Source organism: Centruroides vittatus, unplaced genomic scaffold (genome assembly GCF_030686945.1).
Source record: "Centruroides vittatus isolate TY-2023 unplaced genomic scaffold, ASM3068694v2 scaffold_324, whole genome shotgun sequence".
Classification (NCBI taxonomy): Eukaryota; Metazoa; Arthropoda; class Arachnida; order Scorpiones; family Buthidae; genus Centruroides; species Centruroides vittatus.
This window is the reverse complement of record NW_027122701.1, coordinates 3,479,622-3,498,276: the sequence shown is the minus strand read 5'-3', so window position 1 is coordinate 3,498,276 and position 18,655 is coordinate 3,479,622. Positions and strand designations below refer to the sequence as shown.

General features: G+C 32.6%; 1 protein-coding gene across 2 annotated transcripts in view; it reads left to right on the top strand.

Moving 5' to 3' along the window:
- Asap (ArfGAP domain of ASAP) overlaps nucleotides 1-18,655 on the top strand; it is a 186,342-nt gene that overhangs the window by 39,592 nt on the left and 128,095 nt on the right. For both annotated transcript variants that reach the window (XM_067286018.1, XM_067286019.1), the window contains exons 6-9: nucleotides 4,714-4,763; nucleotides 6,888-6,963; nucleotides 15,397-15,450; nucleotides 18,050-18,135. In XM_067286018.1, the coding sequence (XP_067142119.1) occupies nucleotides 4,714-4,763; nucleotides 6,888-6,963; nucleotides 15,397-15,450; nucleotides 18,050-18,135 (266 nt within the window). The remainder of the gene's footprint in view (nucleotides 1-4,713; nucleotides 4,764-6,887; nucleotides 6,964-15,396; nucleotides 15,451-18,049; nucleotides 18,136-18,655) is intronic.

Here is an 18,655-nt window from a genome sequence, read left to right as displayed (position 1 = left end):
TAGAATTTCATTAATATTTTGTCACAGTTATCATTTAGTAGATTGTCTAACGTAGTTATATAACATATAAATCATGTTAGTATTAGCACTATCAAACATCTTATACATTTCCTTCTCGCTAGTACAGTTAGCCAATGGCCCAATTTGGAGCCTTTGTAGTTTATCCTTTTCATTACAGCATTTGCATATAATATGAAATTTAGATAAATTTTTGGTACAATTTGGACATTTAGATTGGGTGTAGTCTATATATTTGTCATTTATAATTATTCCATATTTATTTAGCCTAATCTGTACAAAAAACTTTTTTGATGTTAAAGGCTAGGTTTGTCAATATATAGTTGTTATTCACTGGGTAATTTTAAAATTGTTGTATACCAGCTTGTATTTTCCCATTTTCGTATATCTTCAATGTCTTGAACAATGGAGTGCTCCATAGCTCTGTATATTATTTCTTTACTATACTGCTCCATATTATAAAGAAAAAATATTAAAAAATATACAGTTTTGTCCATGCATGTATATTATGTATATGATGCTGTCATAATTATGCATTAACCTGTATGCATGCTGCCATTGCTACTGAGTAATGTTCCCAGAACAAAAACTTTTCTGGTATTAATCTACTAAAATTACTTACTAAACTTTTCTAAAATTGAGCTAATTTATATAAAAATTACTCTGCTATAAAATGATAGTTTTTTTAAGTTTTAAATTTTATTTGTCATAAGAAAATATTTAAATTATTTTGTTTACTTTGTTTATATTTCATTATTAAGACCAAGAACATATGAATCATTGTGACAGACAATTGAGTAATAGAAACACTATTGCAAATATCAAATTTAAGCAATTTATTTTCATTTCTTTCTCATTTAAAAAACTGGACTTTTTTCAATAGTAGACACAATTTGGGATGATACCACAATTCTACGACTTGTAAATTGAACATTTTCAATATTTAAACACATTACCTTCAAGAACAGTTTAATCAAGCTAGAGAAAGTGAAATGGAATATTTCATCTAAAATTTTTGTTAAAAATTAGAAAAATATTTTTACAGTAAATACATTGAAAATATGTAAAAATACACAAAGATCATTGTGTTTCTTTTTGTTAATATGTAATACATGAACAAAATCAAAACTACAACAATAACAATTTGTAGATGATATAAAAAGCAAGTCAAGTGTGGTCAAAAATGAAGATGCTAATTGTTAACTTTGATTGTATACTACGAATTTCTACACTTGCGCAGACTGTTAATAAGTGCAGTACCATACCAAATATTTGGCTTCCAAAAAGTCAGATAATTTTGAATTTGCAAGCTGTAGTACAGCTGTAGTTTGCATGCAACAACTTTGTTTTTGTTCACATGGTATATGCATTGCATGATGCCATTAGAACTTTAAGTGAATTAATAAAGATGTTACATAAAATTATTTTATGAATTTTTCTTCTTTTAATTTTTATCTTAAATACTACACTATACATGATATTCTACATTTTCAGAGTATTAATATTGATGAAACAAACTTTTGTTTAGAAGTGTATTAATTTATGTCTTAAATACACTTTTATTCTTTACTTTCCATTACCATTAAGTACATATTTAGTCTGTTTGCAGAAAACCAGAAAATCCAGAAATTTGGACTATTTTCAGTCTCAAGCTTTTCAAATATTTGGTCTGGTACTGTAGTAATAGCTGGAGGTAATAAAAGTTTGCAAGAGGCAGTGAAATGAAGAGAGACCCAAATTTTGGAAGCAGAAAAAATGGAAGCTTCTTATGACAATGTATAGCAGATTACTCATTGTTGGTTTGTGAGTTTCTCACAAATCTGCTAAGTATGTGCACAAACCTTCTGCAACCTGTATACTTATACTATCAGATTTTTTGTTCATAGAACTGGAAAGTGCACTGAATGGTCAATGTTTTTTGTCTATTCAGGATATCAAAACAAATTTGTTATCTAATTAACCGATACACTGGAACAGTTCACAATTGACACTGACACACAAAAAACATCTTAGGTACTTATTCCTACATTTAATAGAAATTATGGCAAATAGCTGTTCCACAGATAGACCATTCAAAAACAAACATTACAAACAGAATATGGAGCAATTTGAAATTTACATTATAAATTATTGTATTTAATGTTATAACCATGTATATTACTGTGTATAAGATAATATCTCATATAGGACGAGGTGTGAATTTAGAGATCAAAATAAAGAAAATTAAATATATTAATACAATTCTAATTTTATTCAACATGAACAATGGCAACATGAACTATATCACAAATAAAATATTATCAAATGCATATTAAGGCAAACATGGTTGTTTGCCTTAATATGTGATGAATGGAAAACAAAACCAAAACATTATAATGCACATGAGTGGAAAAAGTTTATTTTTAATGATTCAGAATGTGCTAATATTCATTAAAAATAACAATTTAACTAATATGAAATAACTACATTCATAATCATTGCTAAGTGACCTGTATTTCATTAATGATTTTAGAAATAACTATGAACTATTTTCTGTGGCCGAATGAGGTGCAACATGGTTTTAATTGATGGATCTAGGATTAAACCAATAAACAATGGGATGTGTGTCTTAATTTATAATAAGCAGACTGCAGACCTATAATGGCAACATGAACTATATACACGGTTCGTAGAAATTATTGCAAAACCACTTTAGGTTTTAGACCAAATAATCACAGATCTTAAAAAAATAAAATAATTATATTTGGAACTGGGGTATAAGGACTGCACCAGTACAACACACATGGTAAGAATGAACTTGAGAGGGGGAGAAAGACTATGTGGGGTTGTTTTGAATGTTGTCAGGTTGTCCACAATGCAAAGAATCCTTTGCTTGCATGTATAGGATGACCTAGGTTTTTGAAGCAGTGAAAAATGAATGAAAACCTTGTCTTATACGTGAGTAAATACGGTAACTGACTCAACACATTATAAGGTTTACATATGGTAAATATAATGGATTAATGTAAATTTTTATAAATTATCATATGTAATATTTTATAAATTACCTTATTGATAATTTTTATAAATTATCATATGTAATACCTTACAATTGGTTGAGTTGGTTAATTTATAATGTAAATTTCAAATTGCATCATATTCTGTTTAGAACATTTTTCTGTTTTGAACGTTCTATCTGTGGAACAGCTCTTCACTTGAGGAAGGCTTCTCAATGTGGCCAATAATTTTTATAATTTCTATTAAATGTTACTGGAATAAGTACATAAGGTATTTAATGTGTCAATGTCAATTACAAATTAGTTAGTTGGGCTACATTATTATTATAGAAGAATTCCAGGAGCATTTCCAAAAGTGAAAGAACTTCTGGAAGCATTATCTTACAAATGGAGGGTACTGTTTTAAGGTCAAAAGCTAATAACTTCTGTATATAGCTGTTTAGATTTTTAGTAAAACAGTTAAAAAACATTTCACACACACACACACACACACACACACCTTATATAATAATACAGTGCAATTGAAAATTTTTGGCCACATTGAGAAGCCTTCCTCAAGTGAAGAGCTGTTTCACAGATAGAATGTTCAAAACAGAAAAATGTTCTAAACAGAATATGATGCAATTTGAAATTTACATTATAAATTAACCCAACATATACAGTAGTACATAATAGGACAGAAATTGTATTTACAAGGATTGTCATAATGTTAAATAACAATGTTTTTAGAACAGGGTTCAGTGCTAAAGATGATGGTTACAGAATTTGTCGGTAATGTGTTCAAAATGGCCATATTCTTCTTGGATACATCTCATTCTCTTTCCATAAGTGTCTGAAATGAAGCAAATAAATAAATCTTCTATGTATAGACATTTTAATTGGGTACACAGATACAGTTACAGGTAACAGGAAGAAAGACTGAATGCGAGTAGACAACATGCCACACAGATGCAGTGGATAAAAAAAGTGTGACCTATATATGACTTAAAGAATGCAAAGTGCATCAAGTACAGCCATCTAATACAAAATATGTCCTAACACACAGAGATCACATTTTTACTTTCTTTCACAATAAGATTAACCCCATCACTTCACGTAGAGTTGACACTGGCACATTCTGAGCTTAAATTTAGCATTGCTAACTTTAAGCTCATCAACTATGTGGGGGTTACTGCTCACAACAAATATATGATGAATCTGGGGAAAAAACATACTACTTGCAATACCAACAATTACCTACTATAACCCACTCATATTTCTGCTTTTTGAAGTCAACATGCAACATGAGTCACAAATCACAAGTGTTGCTGCCTGTTGAGAAAAATATTTGGTGGTTATGTTGTATATGATGATATAGACATTTGAAGATTGGATTGCAACACCTTTTTGATCATGCTGTATAAAATTTACAATTAAAGTTGAATTGAATTAGATAAACCATGAGAACTATTTTAGAACTATTTTATGTCCAAATCATAAGAGAATATATTGAGTTAGACATTTCATTCAGAATTTAAAATTGTTGAAAAATTTATAATGCCAAAATTTAATATACAAATACATGGAAATCATTAATGTAATGTTTTAATCAAAAGTATGTTTACTGTTAGGTTATAAAAGATAATAATATATTAAGTTGTTTGCTATAATTATTTACTTGGATTAATGTTGTTGTTATTAATATTTTTCTTTCTTTTAGGATTTGAAAAGGCCTTTTGATAAAGCTTGTAGGGATTATGAAACAAAAATGTGAGTTAGATTCTGTAGAACTAATTTGTGTGTATTTACAATATTGGTATCCATCATACAACACAGCACTACAGGACTTCTACAACATTGTTTTGCTCTAACACAGTTTGAAAATTGGGAATATTTCTGTACAACACTGTTTCTGGTTTTGTTCTAATATGGTTCAAGTATTCAGAAAATTGTCTGTACAAAATTTTACAATTTTCAAGTGCAAACTTATTTACTCAATACAGTAATACTCCGAACTTATGCGATAGGTGGGACCGAGTGATAACCGCGTAAGTCGAATTCGTGTAAGTCGGGGTATAATTCCGCACATAAATACATACAAATTATTTTTAATTGGGGCTGGAGACTAAAGAAAATAATAATTTAGAAAAATGTTTAATAAAATCTTAGATAATACATATGTATAACAAATTATATTATTAAAATCGTAAACTGAAGTTATTTTGATGTAGAAGGCTTCATAAAATCGAACAAATTCGTCTGACGGCTCAAAGATTGTTTTTCTCCCGCAAAACTTCCTCGTAGCATGCTAATAATTTTTTTATTTCTCGTTTTGTAGAAGAAATGCGCTCTTCGTTGGAATCTATATTTTCTAAAATTCGTAACCCCTTTTCAATTGAACTCTCTTCAATTGAACAGTCGCTCAAGTCTCCATAGATATAACAAACACAGAAATAAATAACACAAAATAAATTGTAGCTATGCGTTGATTCCACGCGACATGTCCGAACATGTAAGCTGAACAATAGTGTGGGGGGAGTGAGTAATCAAGAGTTGCGTGGCACTCAAACAAAAGACGAATCAATGAGATTTGAAAGTCGCGTAAGACGGGGTAGCGTAAGTCGAGGTATTACTGTATAAAGATTTTATAGCATGTATAATCTGTTTAGTATAAGCCAGAATTTTTAGTACTAAGTTAGACTGTGCTATTTCTTTGTCTCCTCCCAACAAGTGTGATATAATGAAGGCTACTGTATTATAAAAAGTATCAAAATTTATTGCTGGTTATTTAGTCAGAAAAGCTTTCTATATGAGAAATGAAGCAATCACAGAAGTAATGTATCCACCATCAAAAATTCAGCAATTATTGCCTTGATGTTGAATGTGTAAGTTGCTCTTTCTATTAAAAAGCTTACTCAAAAAAATTCTCAGAATTTTATCAAAACAAATGCATTTGCAACAATGTTTGCATAATATTGTTATGAAATAAAGAAAAACTTTACAAATTGCAGAGTTTGTACTATAAAAATTAATTTTTTATATTTTTGTTGTGCTACATCGTATACGAGAACATGATGCATGACAAGACATGTCACAAACAAATGCAACAGTCTATTTGAAATGAATTGAAATTGAATTTTATGATCCAAAAATGAAGAAAGAGTGGAGAATATAAGGAATAGTGTTTTTATAAAGATATTTTCATTCTAAATTGCTGTTGTATCAAATCATACTTATTATGTGCCATACTTGCAAGAGTTATTCCCATGCAATTTTCCTGCAATTTTTTTTGTACTTTTTTTACATGCAAATTGAGTTGTGATACTTGAAAGATTTTTTTTCAAAAGTTATTCATGCAGTGCAAAACATGTCAACTGCATGTCATCTGGGTTATAAAGTTCGGAACTCTCCTAAATTTAAAACCAGATGTCTACCTAGACATTTTTCAGATGTTTTATGAAATTTTAAATATAAAAAATGTTGCAAGAAAAGTACTGTGGCATTTCAGACATCACTATACTCCTCAAAGTACATAAACTTATTGTTTTTAAAAAACTTTTATAGTGTTGGAAGCATTTTTATGTCTTTTTATTTTTAATAATAGTTACCACAGAAATATCACTTAATAGTAACTGTATCAGGATATTTACATTTAGTTTTCATTGACACAGCAGTGCAGTGCTCTTGTAATCTATATGTGAGATTTACTTTTATAAACAAAGCAGAAAATGTTTCAAAAACATGGAGACAAATGATTTTTACATAAAAGAGCATGCTCTTATTTGTGCAGAAATATAGTATATGAAATATATGCTTTAAAATTTTAGTAATATTAATAGTAATGTTGATTGTTATTATTTATGTAAAAAATACTTTTACACTTTTTTAATTCAGGGCTAAAATTGAAAAAGAAAAAAAGCAACAAGCCAAAGAAGCTGGATTAATTCGAACAGAAATATCTCCTGCTGAGGTGAGTATTAATTAAAATTTTTTAGTTATTCATTTATATGGAGCTGTAGTTAAATATCAAATAGAAATCTGATATAAAGTATGATAACTTTACATCATCAGATATCTTTTTAATATAGAAAAAGCTATTCTTTTTCTGAAATACATTTTGAATATCAGAAATGGAAAAATAATAATAGAATCATCTAAATGCATTATTAAATTGATAGATGATATTTTACAAAAGTTTATTAAGTAATCTTTTCTCTCTTCATAATACATCTGGCTTTCCTTTCAAGATTGTAACTTTGAGAAACAATCAAATGTCCAAGCTGGAACTGAGATGAATCATCATAAAGCAGACATTATAAATACTTCTCCAGCAATTGCTTTATAAAAAAAAGAATGTTTTCAACTTAAGAAGTCTTCTTCAGGTTTTGCTGCTGAAATTGAATAGAGATTCTATTCAATTTGCATCAAGCATTCTATGATGTATTACAAAATATGAACAATCTTTTAAGAAACCTTCTTCAGCAGCTAAACCTGAAGATGGCTTCTTAATTAAACCAAAATATTCATTTTTCATAAAATGAATGTTGGAAAAGTATGTATGGTATCTAAGAAAGTTTGTTTTTAGCATAAATGATATTTTCTTAATTAGATACTAATTTTCTGTACTATAATTTTTATAAATTCTCATAAAATAGTAAAGTATTAGGCTTTTAACCTAAGTTTCAGGGTTCAAGTTTATGTTTGATGGTTTTATTTCTCTGTTTGTGCCTACAGGGTGGAAATAGTTTGAAAGAAAAATACGGAGACTATAATAGTTAGTGTAGACTAAATTATGATAAGTACTTTCTATCAGTTTTTAATAATTTTCTTTGTTTGCAATTTTTCTGTGATGTATGTAATCTTTAGATATTATTACAGCTTCAACGCAGTAGTAATAATATCTTAACTCACTATTTCAGCACTGGTTTAGTCTTTCATTAAATGTTTTCAGCTCACTTCATAAGCTTATCTCAGGTCTGTCTCTAGTTTAAAATTTAAAGTTCCAAATTAGAATGTTAACTGTTCTATGCATGTTGTTTATATAAATTTTAAATTTAAATGGTAGAATGTCAGACTTTTACTGGGTTCTGTATTTTTTAACTCAGAGAGTTGTGTGATACTCGATACACAATATGAACTATCATATCTGAGTTCATATTGTGAAAGCAATAATTATAATATTTTCCAGATATTATTATAAGTTATGACCATGTTGTTGAGATGTTTTGTCCACTGCTAAATTCAATTTTATTTGAATTTAGTAGTGTATGTGTATTGAAATCTACCAATGGATTTGGGTTCATATTGGTTGGATGTAGGGCTTCTAGTAGAGGGTTGTCTGCTATCATTTTTTTAATTGCTTATTTATTTATTTATTTATTTTTTTTGAATGAAGCCTTGAATCAGTGTTATCTTGTAACTGTGAGTACAATGTTTTTGTATTCAGTTAAGTTGTTTTCTGATGTTTTCTATATCAGAGCAGTGCTTGAAGAAACATCGTACCAGTGCACTAAATGCTGTGATTTTCTATTGGAAAGCATCACTAGAGTTTGCAAGGATAAAAAATGGATGATAATCTGGCTTACAGAATACAGTCCTTGGTGGTAACACTCCTATCTATGAATGTCCCCCACAATGTTTAAACCTGAAGAAGATCCAGCTTAAGGATTGAAAACGTTAGTCATTATTAAGATAATAAACTACTGGAGAATTGTTTAGAAGGTACTACATAGGTTTGGATCTATACTTCCACTCCAGTATTAATAAGTGTAAGTAGAATATCTATGAATGTGATATTCAAGTCAAGAAAATGTACTGAGGCATTGCCAAATTGGTCTAGTTTCAACTTGAGGCCATATGGATAGTTGTTAAATATCTCTGTAGGGTTTGGAATCGCTTAGGGAAGCGATTTCCGCCCTGGTTTATTATAACAAACTTTCATAACGGAAAAGCCGTTAGAATCGGCCGTTAGAAACGACCGTTAGAAGAACCGTTGAGTTTCAAGTCAACGACAGACGGACGATTGGCTGGCGGGAAATGACCGTTGGCGGCCGTTGCGGAAACGTTCAAATTTGATTGGCGGATGATTCGAACGTTGGACACTATTTAAGCAGTAGTTTCGGCGGGAACGGGGGTTCGTATCGGAGTTCGTATCAGGAGGATCGGATCGGATCAGAGAGATCGTCGTTATCGAAGTGCAAACTAACTCCCTCGTCGGACGCTACGGAAATCCGGGTAAAGTAATCTCCAGTGTTTTAGTACGAACTTGTTCCTGACTCGGAGGTGCTGTTAATTACAAGTCTGTTTGTGGAGGTCGTAAGGAGTTTCTTTCGACGAACGTGTACGGGAATAGTCGGTTGTCGTTGGATTAGTGTTTGTGCATATTTAATTGTGACTCTAATTTGTATTATTTTGTACATTTTACTGTAAATATAAACTTTGTGTTTTCGTCAAACCGACTGAGTGGTTATATTTTGAACATTACTGGCGCAGTCTCGACAGGATATTTTGGATACGTTGGATTACGTTGAATTAATTTGGGATTACACTCCAAAGAATCGGAAGAACTGAGCTACAACAGAGAAGCAGACGTACAGAGCATCACCAGCAATTAGACCCAGGTAAATTATTTGTTTCTCGCTAGCATACAGAGATGCCTAGACACGCGAAACCGCGGCGGCTAGAGGCTAGAGATTGGGAGGACAACGAGCAGGGAACAGCGCGTAGGACAAGCGGGTTGAGTTGTGAACTCGAAGCACGTAGGCTACGGGCCGAGCTCGCGGAAATCGAGGCAGAGGTGAGAAGGGAAGAGATAGAGTTAGAACAGTTGAAGTTACGGCTGGGGATCACCAGAAAATTAGACGATACGAGGCGGCAGGAACGGCAAACACGATCCAAAGGACTTAAAGTCGAGGGGAACTGCGACTTCGGGGATAGGACAAGCTCGTCAGGAAACAGGCCGCGGGTGGAATGGGATAGACCAAGGAAAACTGACCGGCAGAAAAGAGGGTGTCCTGATAGGCGGGTAGACGGCGAGGCCGAACGCAGGCGACCCAAGGCAGCGGACCACGTGGGGGTGGAGGTGAGAGCATCCAAACTCTCTTGCCCACCGGGCAGCGGGGAAGCAAGGGATCGGGTCAAGGCAATGCGGGGAGAAGGAAGGCCCATGCTCATAGCCGGATCGAGGACGGAAACCTCTAGTGTCAGGGTGGCAAAAGTCCCCAGGCTAATAGTAGAGAGAAGGTGCAACTCACGGGTAGACGGGGACGTCAGAGAGCTTAGTAGAGTCGCGGCAAGACAAGAGGAAGAAGTTCGCAATATTCAACTCGAAGTCGGGAGGTCGCTGAAGGGAACTGAGATAGTAGGCGACGGAAGTGGTCCCCCAGCTAAGGACGTTTCGGGAACGAAAGTGTCGGGTTTAAGGGAGTCATGGGCCCCTAAAGCGGTGACGGGAACGAAGGAGAAAAGCCAACTCGTTGGAGCCTTCGGTCATCGGGTTGATAAAGTAACGATCCCGATAGAATTGGGGAAGAAAGGTCCCACAGAATCGCAGGAACTGGGGCAGGTGGCGCGTGCGGTAGCGTGCACGGTAAATCAGACCTCGGACGTACCGATATCGGAAGAGGATCACCGAAAGGTGGCTGACCGGAACGAAGATACGCAGGGAAGGGGGGAAAAACCGGAACGTCTTTCGGAAACAGCGGACAGCGAAATTAGCGACAGTGAGGAAAACGGGTCGGGTCCACGGGACACCCAAGTCCAAAATAAGTCTCTCCCCCGACCGTTTGAAGCCGCCGGGGGCGGGGAAGACACGCTGGTCCTTAAAGACAGCATAGGTCAGAATAGGGGTAGCAGCAAACCCATTAAACAGGCTGTAAAACTCCCAGAAAGGAAGGAAAGGGTGTTGGGGCTAGCTTACGAGACCCCGCAGAGAGAACAATCAGGCGGCCATAAGATGACGAGCGGCATTCACCGTGGTTCATACCATCGGGAAATGGCGGCAGGTATCTGAAGGTACTGGCAGAGTTGGCACGAGTACCTGAGCAGTGCGTCAGTTCGTATTACGACTGCTCGCATTACGATGCTCGCAGGGGCTGAGGAACTGAGTGTCGGTGGTACGATCTTGGTCAGGAAAGCGTACCGGGTCAACAAAATCGACGCGCTGGAAAGGAGAGAATGCGAGGGTGGCCGCCGGAGAAGGGTAGAGAACGGCCGAAAGCAGTCGGGCCGAGGTGACCGAGTAGAAGTCTGCCGAATACAGACTAGTACAGCCAGAATAGGATTTGGCTCGGGCACAAGCATCGGAAAAGTAGCGATGGCTCTGCCTATGTGCCAGGTGTACGATCGTGGCCGGGAACACGAACAAATTGGGGATTTTCCCTTACATTCCTCGCCCTCGGCGTGGGACGCCCGAACTAGTAGTTTCAAGGGATATTTGTCATGGATCGGACTAGGGAAATCGCACCAAGGTACGCATAAGATCGTAGTAAAAATGTGCGTGGACATCGAACTGATCGGGTCGTATCAGGTTCCGCAGGCATCTCTGTGCGTAGGTGCGAGTGAGCATTCCCGGTTGTACCGGAAGTTAAGGGTCAGTCCGCACTAGAGGACATTTGTAAAATTGCTGTGTGTTGTTGTTGGATCAAACAGGCTTGAGCTAAGCGCAGTTTGATCCTTGGCTGCGGAGGTGTAGGGTTTGGAATCGCCTAGGGAAGCGATTTCCGCCCTGGTTTATTATAACGAACTTTCATAACGGAAAAGCCGTTAGAACCTCGACCGTTAGAAGAATCGTTGAGTTTCAAGTCGACGACAGACGGACGATTGGCTGGCGGGAAATGACCGTTGGCGGCCGTTGCGGAAACATTCAAATTTGATTGGCGGACGATTCGAACGTTGGACACTATTTAAGCAGTAGTTTCGGCGGGAACGGGGGTTCGTGTCGGAGTTCGTATTGGGAGGATCGGATCAGATCAGAGAGGTCGTTGTTATCGAAGTGCTAACTAACTCCCTCGTCGGACGCTACGGAAATCCGGGTAAAGTAATCTCCAGTGTTTTAGTACGAACTTGTTCCTGACTCGGAGGTGCTGTTAATTACAAGTCTGTTTGTGGAGGTCGTAAGGAGTTTCTTTCGACGAACGTGTACGGGAATAGTCGGTTGTCGTTGGATTAGTGTTTGTGCATATTTAATTGTGACTCTAATTTGTATTATTTTGTACATTTTACTGTAAATATAAACTTTGTGTTTTCGTCAAACCGACTGAGTGGTTATATTTTGAACATTACTATCTCTAATAATTTATTTATATCTGGTATGAAATTTCATACAATGAGTATATCATCATTATATATAACATGTATAGAATGATGATTGGTAGAAACTCAGGTACTATTTTCTTTTCAAGAGTTCAAATCAATAATTCAAGTCCCCTGAAAGTGGATTTCCCATTGGTATCTTATTTTTGAATATGTATGTTGTTATATTTAAAAAATGAAGTATAACATAAGATATGGGCTATTTCTAAAATATGTTTGTAACTTGCATTGCTTGTCTCTATGTATTCAAATAAATAATCATGTACAGTACAACATAGAAGCATGGTTGCAATTTAATTGAAGAACATGGTGAGATAAAATCTAAAATACTGTAGTAATGTATTCATTGTGAAATATAGTCAACTCATAATATGAATTGCTAGGGGAACAGTAGCTTTATTGAAAATTCATATTAATGATTTACGGGGTTGAGGTATAATTTAGGGAGTTAAGGCTTAATAGATGATCAAAATCTCTAAATTATAATATTTTGAATTAATTTACTAAATAAAGTTAAATATGATTAAATTTATTTAAAAAAAAAAAAAATGAGTTTTAAATGATTTTCAAATCTTGGTATTTACTCAATGATATGCAAACTAGCATATATTTGAATGAGACTGCATCCATTTAAATGGATGGGTTTCCTTAAACTTTAATCTATATTTTCTGAGTATAGTGGAATAATCTGCTAAAACCAGATGTTTGAATTGCTGTACAATTGGAGGCTGCTTATCCTTTTTATTTGTCAGTGATAAATGGTATGTGAATTGTTTACAGTATTTAATTAAAGAGGAGTGATGATGGTAAACTTTTTACATACAATCAGAGATCAAACTTGTCTTCACTTACTAGAAGAAAATCTATACTCAAAATAGAACATTTATTACAGTATCACTTTTTATTGTTTACATCAAAGTGTAAAAAGCAACCATTATTGGAAATAGGGTTATTTGTTGGGGTTGTGAACGTAAGTTACAGTTCATTTTAATGAAGTTTGGTAAAATTTTCATTCACTTTATCACATGAAAATTGATGTTGTGACAATGGTTTTTTACCAGAATAACAGCAAAATTTGTTTTAATGCAAGGATTTTCTTTACTGCTGTTCATTTTAAAGCAAGATATTAGGTATTAGTGAAAGTATTCAGGAGAAATTTGGCACTGCTGTTTCTTTAATGTGCATATTATGTATATAATGAACATAATGTTTATATTTTATATGTTTTCTAATGAATTTTGGGAGTTAGGAATCAAAGTGCAATAATTTTATTTTAGTTACAGATGTGGAATTGATGATATGGTTGTATGCTTTTCATCTCTATGCTCTAAAAATTGCATTCCACTGCATGGCAATGGCATACTCAATGGCAAAATGCCACTGATCTGTTTGGAGTTGTCACACACCTTAAATTCTGTCTTTTAAGACAGCTATGTTGGGAACATTGCCTTGATATTGCTGTTGAGCTGTTGAGCTTGTTTCATAATCAAAAGTCATAGGGATTTGACTATGGTAATTGTGGTAGCCATGACATTAGAAATTATTGACTAATCATTCTCTTGTGTGTAAAATGTCAATGTAATTATGCTTGTGCATTTAATTTGAAGTGTGGATGCACCATCTTGCATAAAGATTGTGGTGTTGAGAAAATTTTTTATCTGTAGTGCAGGTATGATGAAGTTTTGGAGCATATCTTTATATCTAGAGGCATTAACAGAACATGTCACTGTCCCAGATGCAGAGTTTCTTCAAAAAAAAATAAGGAAAGCGATAAAGAATGCTGTAAATTGTATCATATTGTTACCTTTGGTGAGTGCAATGGAATTTGTTGGTGAACATGTGAATTTTTCATCAGACTAAATACAGCAGTTGTAAGTGTTTACATTATCAAATCAGTCTTATTGCTTCACAGAATTTTCCAGGATTATGCATTGTAAACTGTCATCCAAGCTACAAATGTCATGGAAAATGTTTTCTGTTTATCATTATCACCAGAAATATTCTTGAAGGTGGGATATCTTGTATGGATAAAAATGCAAGAATTTTGTTAGAGCTTTCTACACTCATATAGGGCATGTCTAATTGCCATTATATTGCACTTGCACTATTTTTGCCATGAAAATTTTCCATTTCATTCTCCACTATTTCAGTATCAATATATTCAGTTATCAGATGTCCAATTGGTTTGTGACTTTGTCCTGGTTTCACAGCAAAAGTTCCAGTCAATTCAAAATACAAAATTATTTTCTTCAGATTTCCAATAGTCAAAGGACTTCTTCATAAATTTTTTAAGTTCTGAAAATTTTAAGTGCTGAACTGGCCTTTCTATTCACTAATAGAAGAATTTAAGAAGTAATATATGATCAGGCAACATGAGCACAATGACTGTTCACATGTCAAAGAATTGTGAAGAATGTTCTATGATTCCTTTTAAACCCAAAATTTGTTAGAAAATGTATGTGATATGCATATTAAGGAGAAAGCAACACCAAATTTCTTCCTGAATGGCTGAATTTTGAAATAAATTTTTTCCCAGAAACCAAAACCACATACTCAGAAGTATGTATATCAAATTTGGTTAAGATTTGTTTAATAGTTGTTTTTGCAAAGAGTTCTTGAACACCTATTTCTTAATTATTATTAATCTGTAGAGCACTTTACATCGTGGTTAATCTAAAAATATAATAAAAAATGACTATGAAAGAATTTCTTATTAAAATTACATGTGGTTGTTTGTATGCGTATTCTAAAAACTTTTCCTTGTTGTACAACCATAAGTCTATTTAATTATGCCGTTTTCTTCATGATTTTCAAATCTCATATCAATTGTTAAATTCTTTTGTTTGTGTGTGTTCATTCAACATTTTTCTTTTCTTCTCTTTCCTGTTGTTTTATTTACAGTAATATTAGTAAAATTACATACAGTTGCTATATCTGTTTTTTTCAAGCTCTTTAATTTTAATGAATATATTTTTAGTTTTAAATAAAATTTTGCAAGTAATTACACAGGAAGTAAACAGTTCAGCAGCATTAATCATATGAACTACCTTTGACTTGTTTGAGTAAAAAGTTTTAAAAACTTTAATTTTAGATTGCTGATGAAATGGAAAAAGAAAGAAAATTGTTTCAGCTTCAGATGTGTGAGGTATGTGGTTTCTTTCTGTCATATTACAGTTTTTTGTTAGTAAGAAAATGCACAAGATCAGATAAGTGAATGAAAAGTCATATCACTAAATAGTGGATAATTTCAGGCTGTAACTTGGCTTACATTAATTATTAATAGAAAGTATCTTGAGAAAGGTAAGCACTTAGGATGCCTAACTAACAGTAAATGCCACCAATCTATAAATCACTTACTTTATATTAGGGTTTCTCATTTCCCAGGATTTTGGGGAAAAAGTGAACTGTTTTCCGGGATAGAATTAATTATTTGTAAGATATACAAAATATCTTGAAATCAAATGATATACATTAGAGAGTCGTTAATCTGAACCCCGGTAATCGGAACGATTTTCAGTCGGGCTGTGTCATGCTGAATCGAACGTTTTTGATACTAGATTTATTTCTAAAGTATAATTTTCATGTTTTTATATTCTTCAATATATTTATTTTGTTTGTACAAAATGAAGAAATAATTTTTAACGATACGATAGCCTCGATTATTATTATAAAAATTTTCGTTAGGCTTAAAATCGACGAAAATTCAACACGAAGCGACACGCAATGGAGAAAAATTTGAACATCGGACAGGTTAATATATTTTTTTGTACATAATTGGTAATCCGAACAAATCACTAATCTGAACAACCCCAGTCCCCAATTGATTTCGATTAACGACTCTCTACTGTAATTATTTTTCATTTTTTAAAGTAATTTAATAGGTTCTGCAACCTCCGACATCATATTAATAATGCTGTGTAAGATATATATTAAAAGTTACCTTTGAATTACATAGAAATTTTTACAAATAGAAAAAATTTATTAAACCTTGGAAACTGCATTGAAAAACAACAAAAAAAAAAAAAAAATGCTTTGAATTGAGTTGAAAATTTTGAAAAATTGAACTTAGATCAAACTTAAAACTTAAAAGGTAATTTTCGTTATTTGAATAAAACATAATACAAAATATTATTTTAAATTTTTATAAGATTTTAAAAAGTAAAGATGGTCAATACTCCGATCACTCAATCTAATTCTTATTTTAGTAATGAAAAGTCTTGCCACTGAGAATGTCCTTTCCAATTCAACTGATATGAGTGGAATCGTGTTTAATGCATTTAATAGAAGACAGATGTTATGTGTTTTTTCACCTGTAGCTTGGAAGATTTGTAGTTTGTTTTCGAGATTGTAGTACTACTTTTGCTCTCTAGCAAAAGTAGTGCTACAATCTCAATTCTTGATTTGTCTACCTTGGCTGCTTTAATAGAAACATCAAGCTTATAGTCCGATAATTTGGCAGTTCGTTTGTCTTTAACCCTTTTCCCCCGAAAGTACCGATTGATTGGTACCCCCCATTGTTAAGCTAAACTTCAAGGGTACCGATTTGTCATTACTCTGGTAAAAGTCTATTTTTGTAAAATTATTCTGACAGTTTATGAGTTAATTATACTTTCTATTTGAATAATTTCCTCAACCTTAATACAAAATGAGAAAAAAGTGAAGTTTTAAGAAATTTGCGGGATTTCCTGGGTTAAAAAAACAACCGGGATCCCACTTGAGAAACCCTACTTTATGTCAATAATTACTAGTTTACCAAGTTATAGCCTGAAATAGGCTAGCATTTTCTGAACTGATTATTATAAAGTTTGGGCTTGTTCATTTATATATAAGTGAATGAAAAGTTTTAAGTACAATTTTGAGCTATTAGTTAACCTGTTTTGTGGCATTCCCAAGATATTCGGGCTGAAACATAAAGACCCAGACTGGTGAACCCAAGATATCTCGTTTCTGCATTGGAACGTTTTTGACACTAGATGCCGCTAGTCATCATAATTTTTATATTAAAACTAACTTCTGAGATATAATTTTTTTTATTTTTACATTTTTTAATATGTCTATTTTGTTTGTGTCAAATAAAAAAACAATTTTGGACCATACAATAGCTACGATTATTTTTTTTTTAAACATGTAATTTTTGTTAGGCTTAACATTGACAAAAATTCAACGTGAAGTGACATGCATCAGAGAAAAATTTCAACATGGGATATGTTAAAAGAGTTTATCAAATAAGGCTTCAGTTTTAGAAGAAAAGTTGATATTGTCATATGACAATGTATAGTCTCATTCTACAATGACAATTAAGAAGCTTTAGCTAAGTAGGAGTGCTAAACTGTTTTCCTTATTTTTTTGATTTATCTATTTTGCACTTGTTTTGGAAATGAGATTGATGCTAAAAAGAGGACAGTTAATAAGATATTAAATATAAGTTGGAAATGAAATCTATAACAGTTCATTTAAATGAATTTATAATTTCTCAAAGAGATTATTTTGAACAACATCATAAACTTTTTATTCTAATATAGTTTTTATCATAATAATATCTTTGAATACTGTGATTATATCTTTAAAAGATACAGACAAATGATGTACAAAATTGAATACAACTTTAAAGTTCAAAATGATTTTTGAAAGTTGTTTTATATATATATATAATAATAATAATTTATATTTATTGTTTAAAATTTAAATTAATAAGGAATAAAATCACTCGCCTGTATACTTTTTATATTGACTTTTCAATTTAGTACCTGATCAAAGTAAATGAAATTAAAACAAAAAAAGGCGTGGAATTATTACAGCATTTAGTAGAATATTACCATGCTCAAAACAAGTAAGAAAGTTTTATGTATTATTAAATAAATCATTAATGTTTCTTTGTAAGTTTGATATTATGTACAGTTGAATCTATCTATCTCAAACATGTTTATCTCAAAAACATCTTTATCTTGAAATACATCTCCTCCCATGTATTTTCAGTTTAAATTTAATATATTTTCCATGTTTATCTCAAATAATTCTCTCCCAAAACCTCTATATCTCATTTTATGGATTTAAGTGTCAATGACAAATTCAAAGTTCAGCAACTACATTTTGATAGCATAAATTGAAGTTGAGAAACATCTCTTGCAATATCAGGGGTTCTCAATCTTTTTCATATATCAACTCCTTTCAAGAAATTTTTTTCCATCAACTCCCTTAAATAAATATACACTTATTTTTTTTTAATATGGTTTTTTTGTATTTGTAAAATTTTGAAAATGATAGTAAATATTTTCAAAAATTTTTAAATGATTATAATTACTAAATCATTAAACAATAATAAAATATTATAACAATAATAAAATATATAT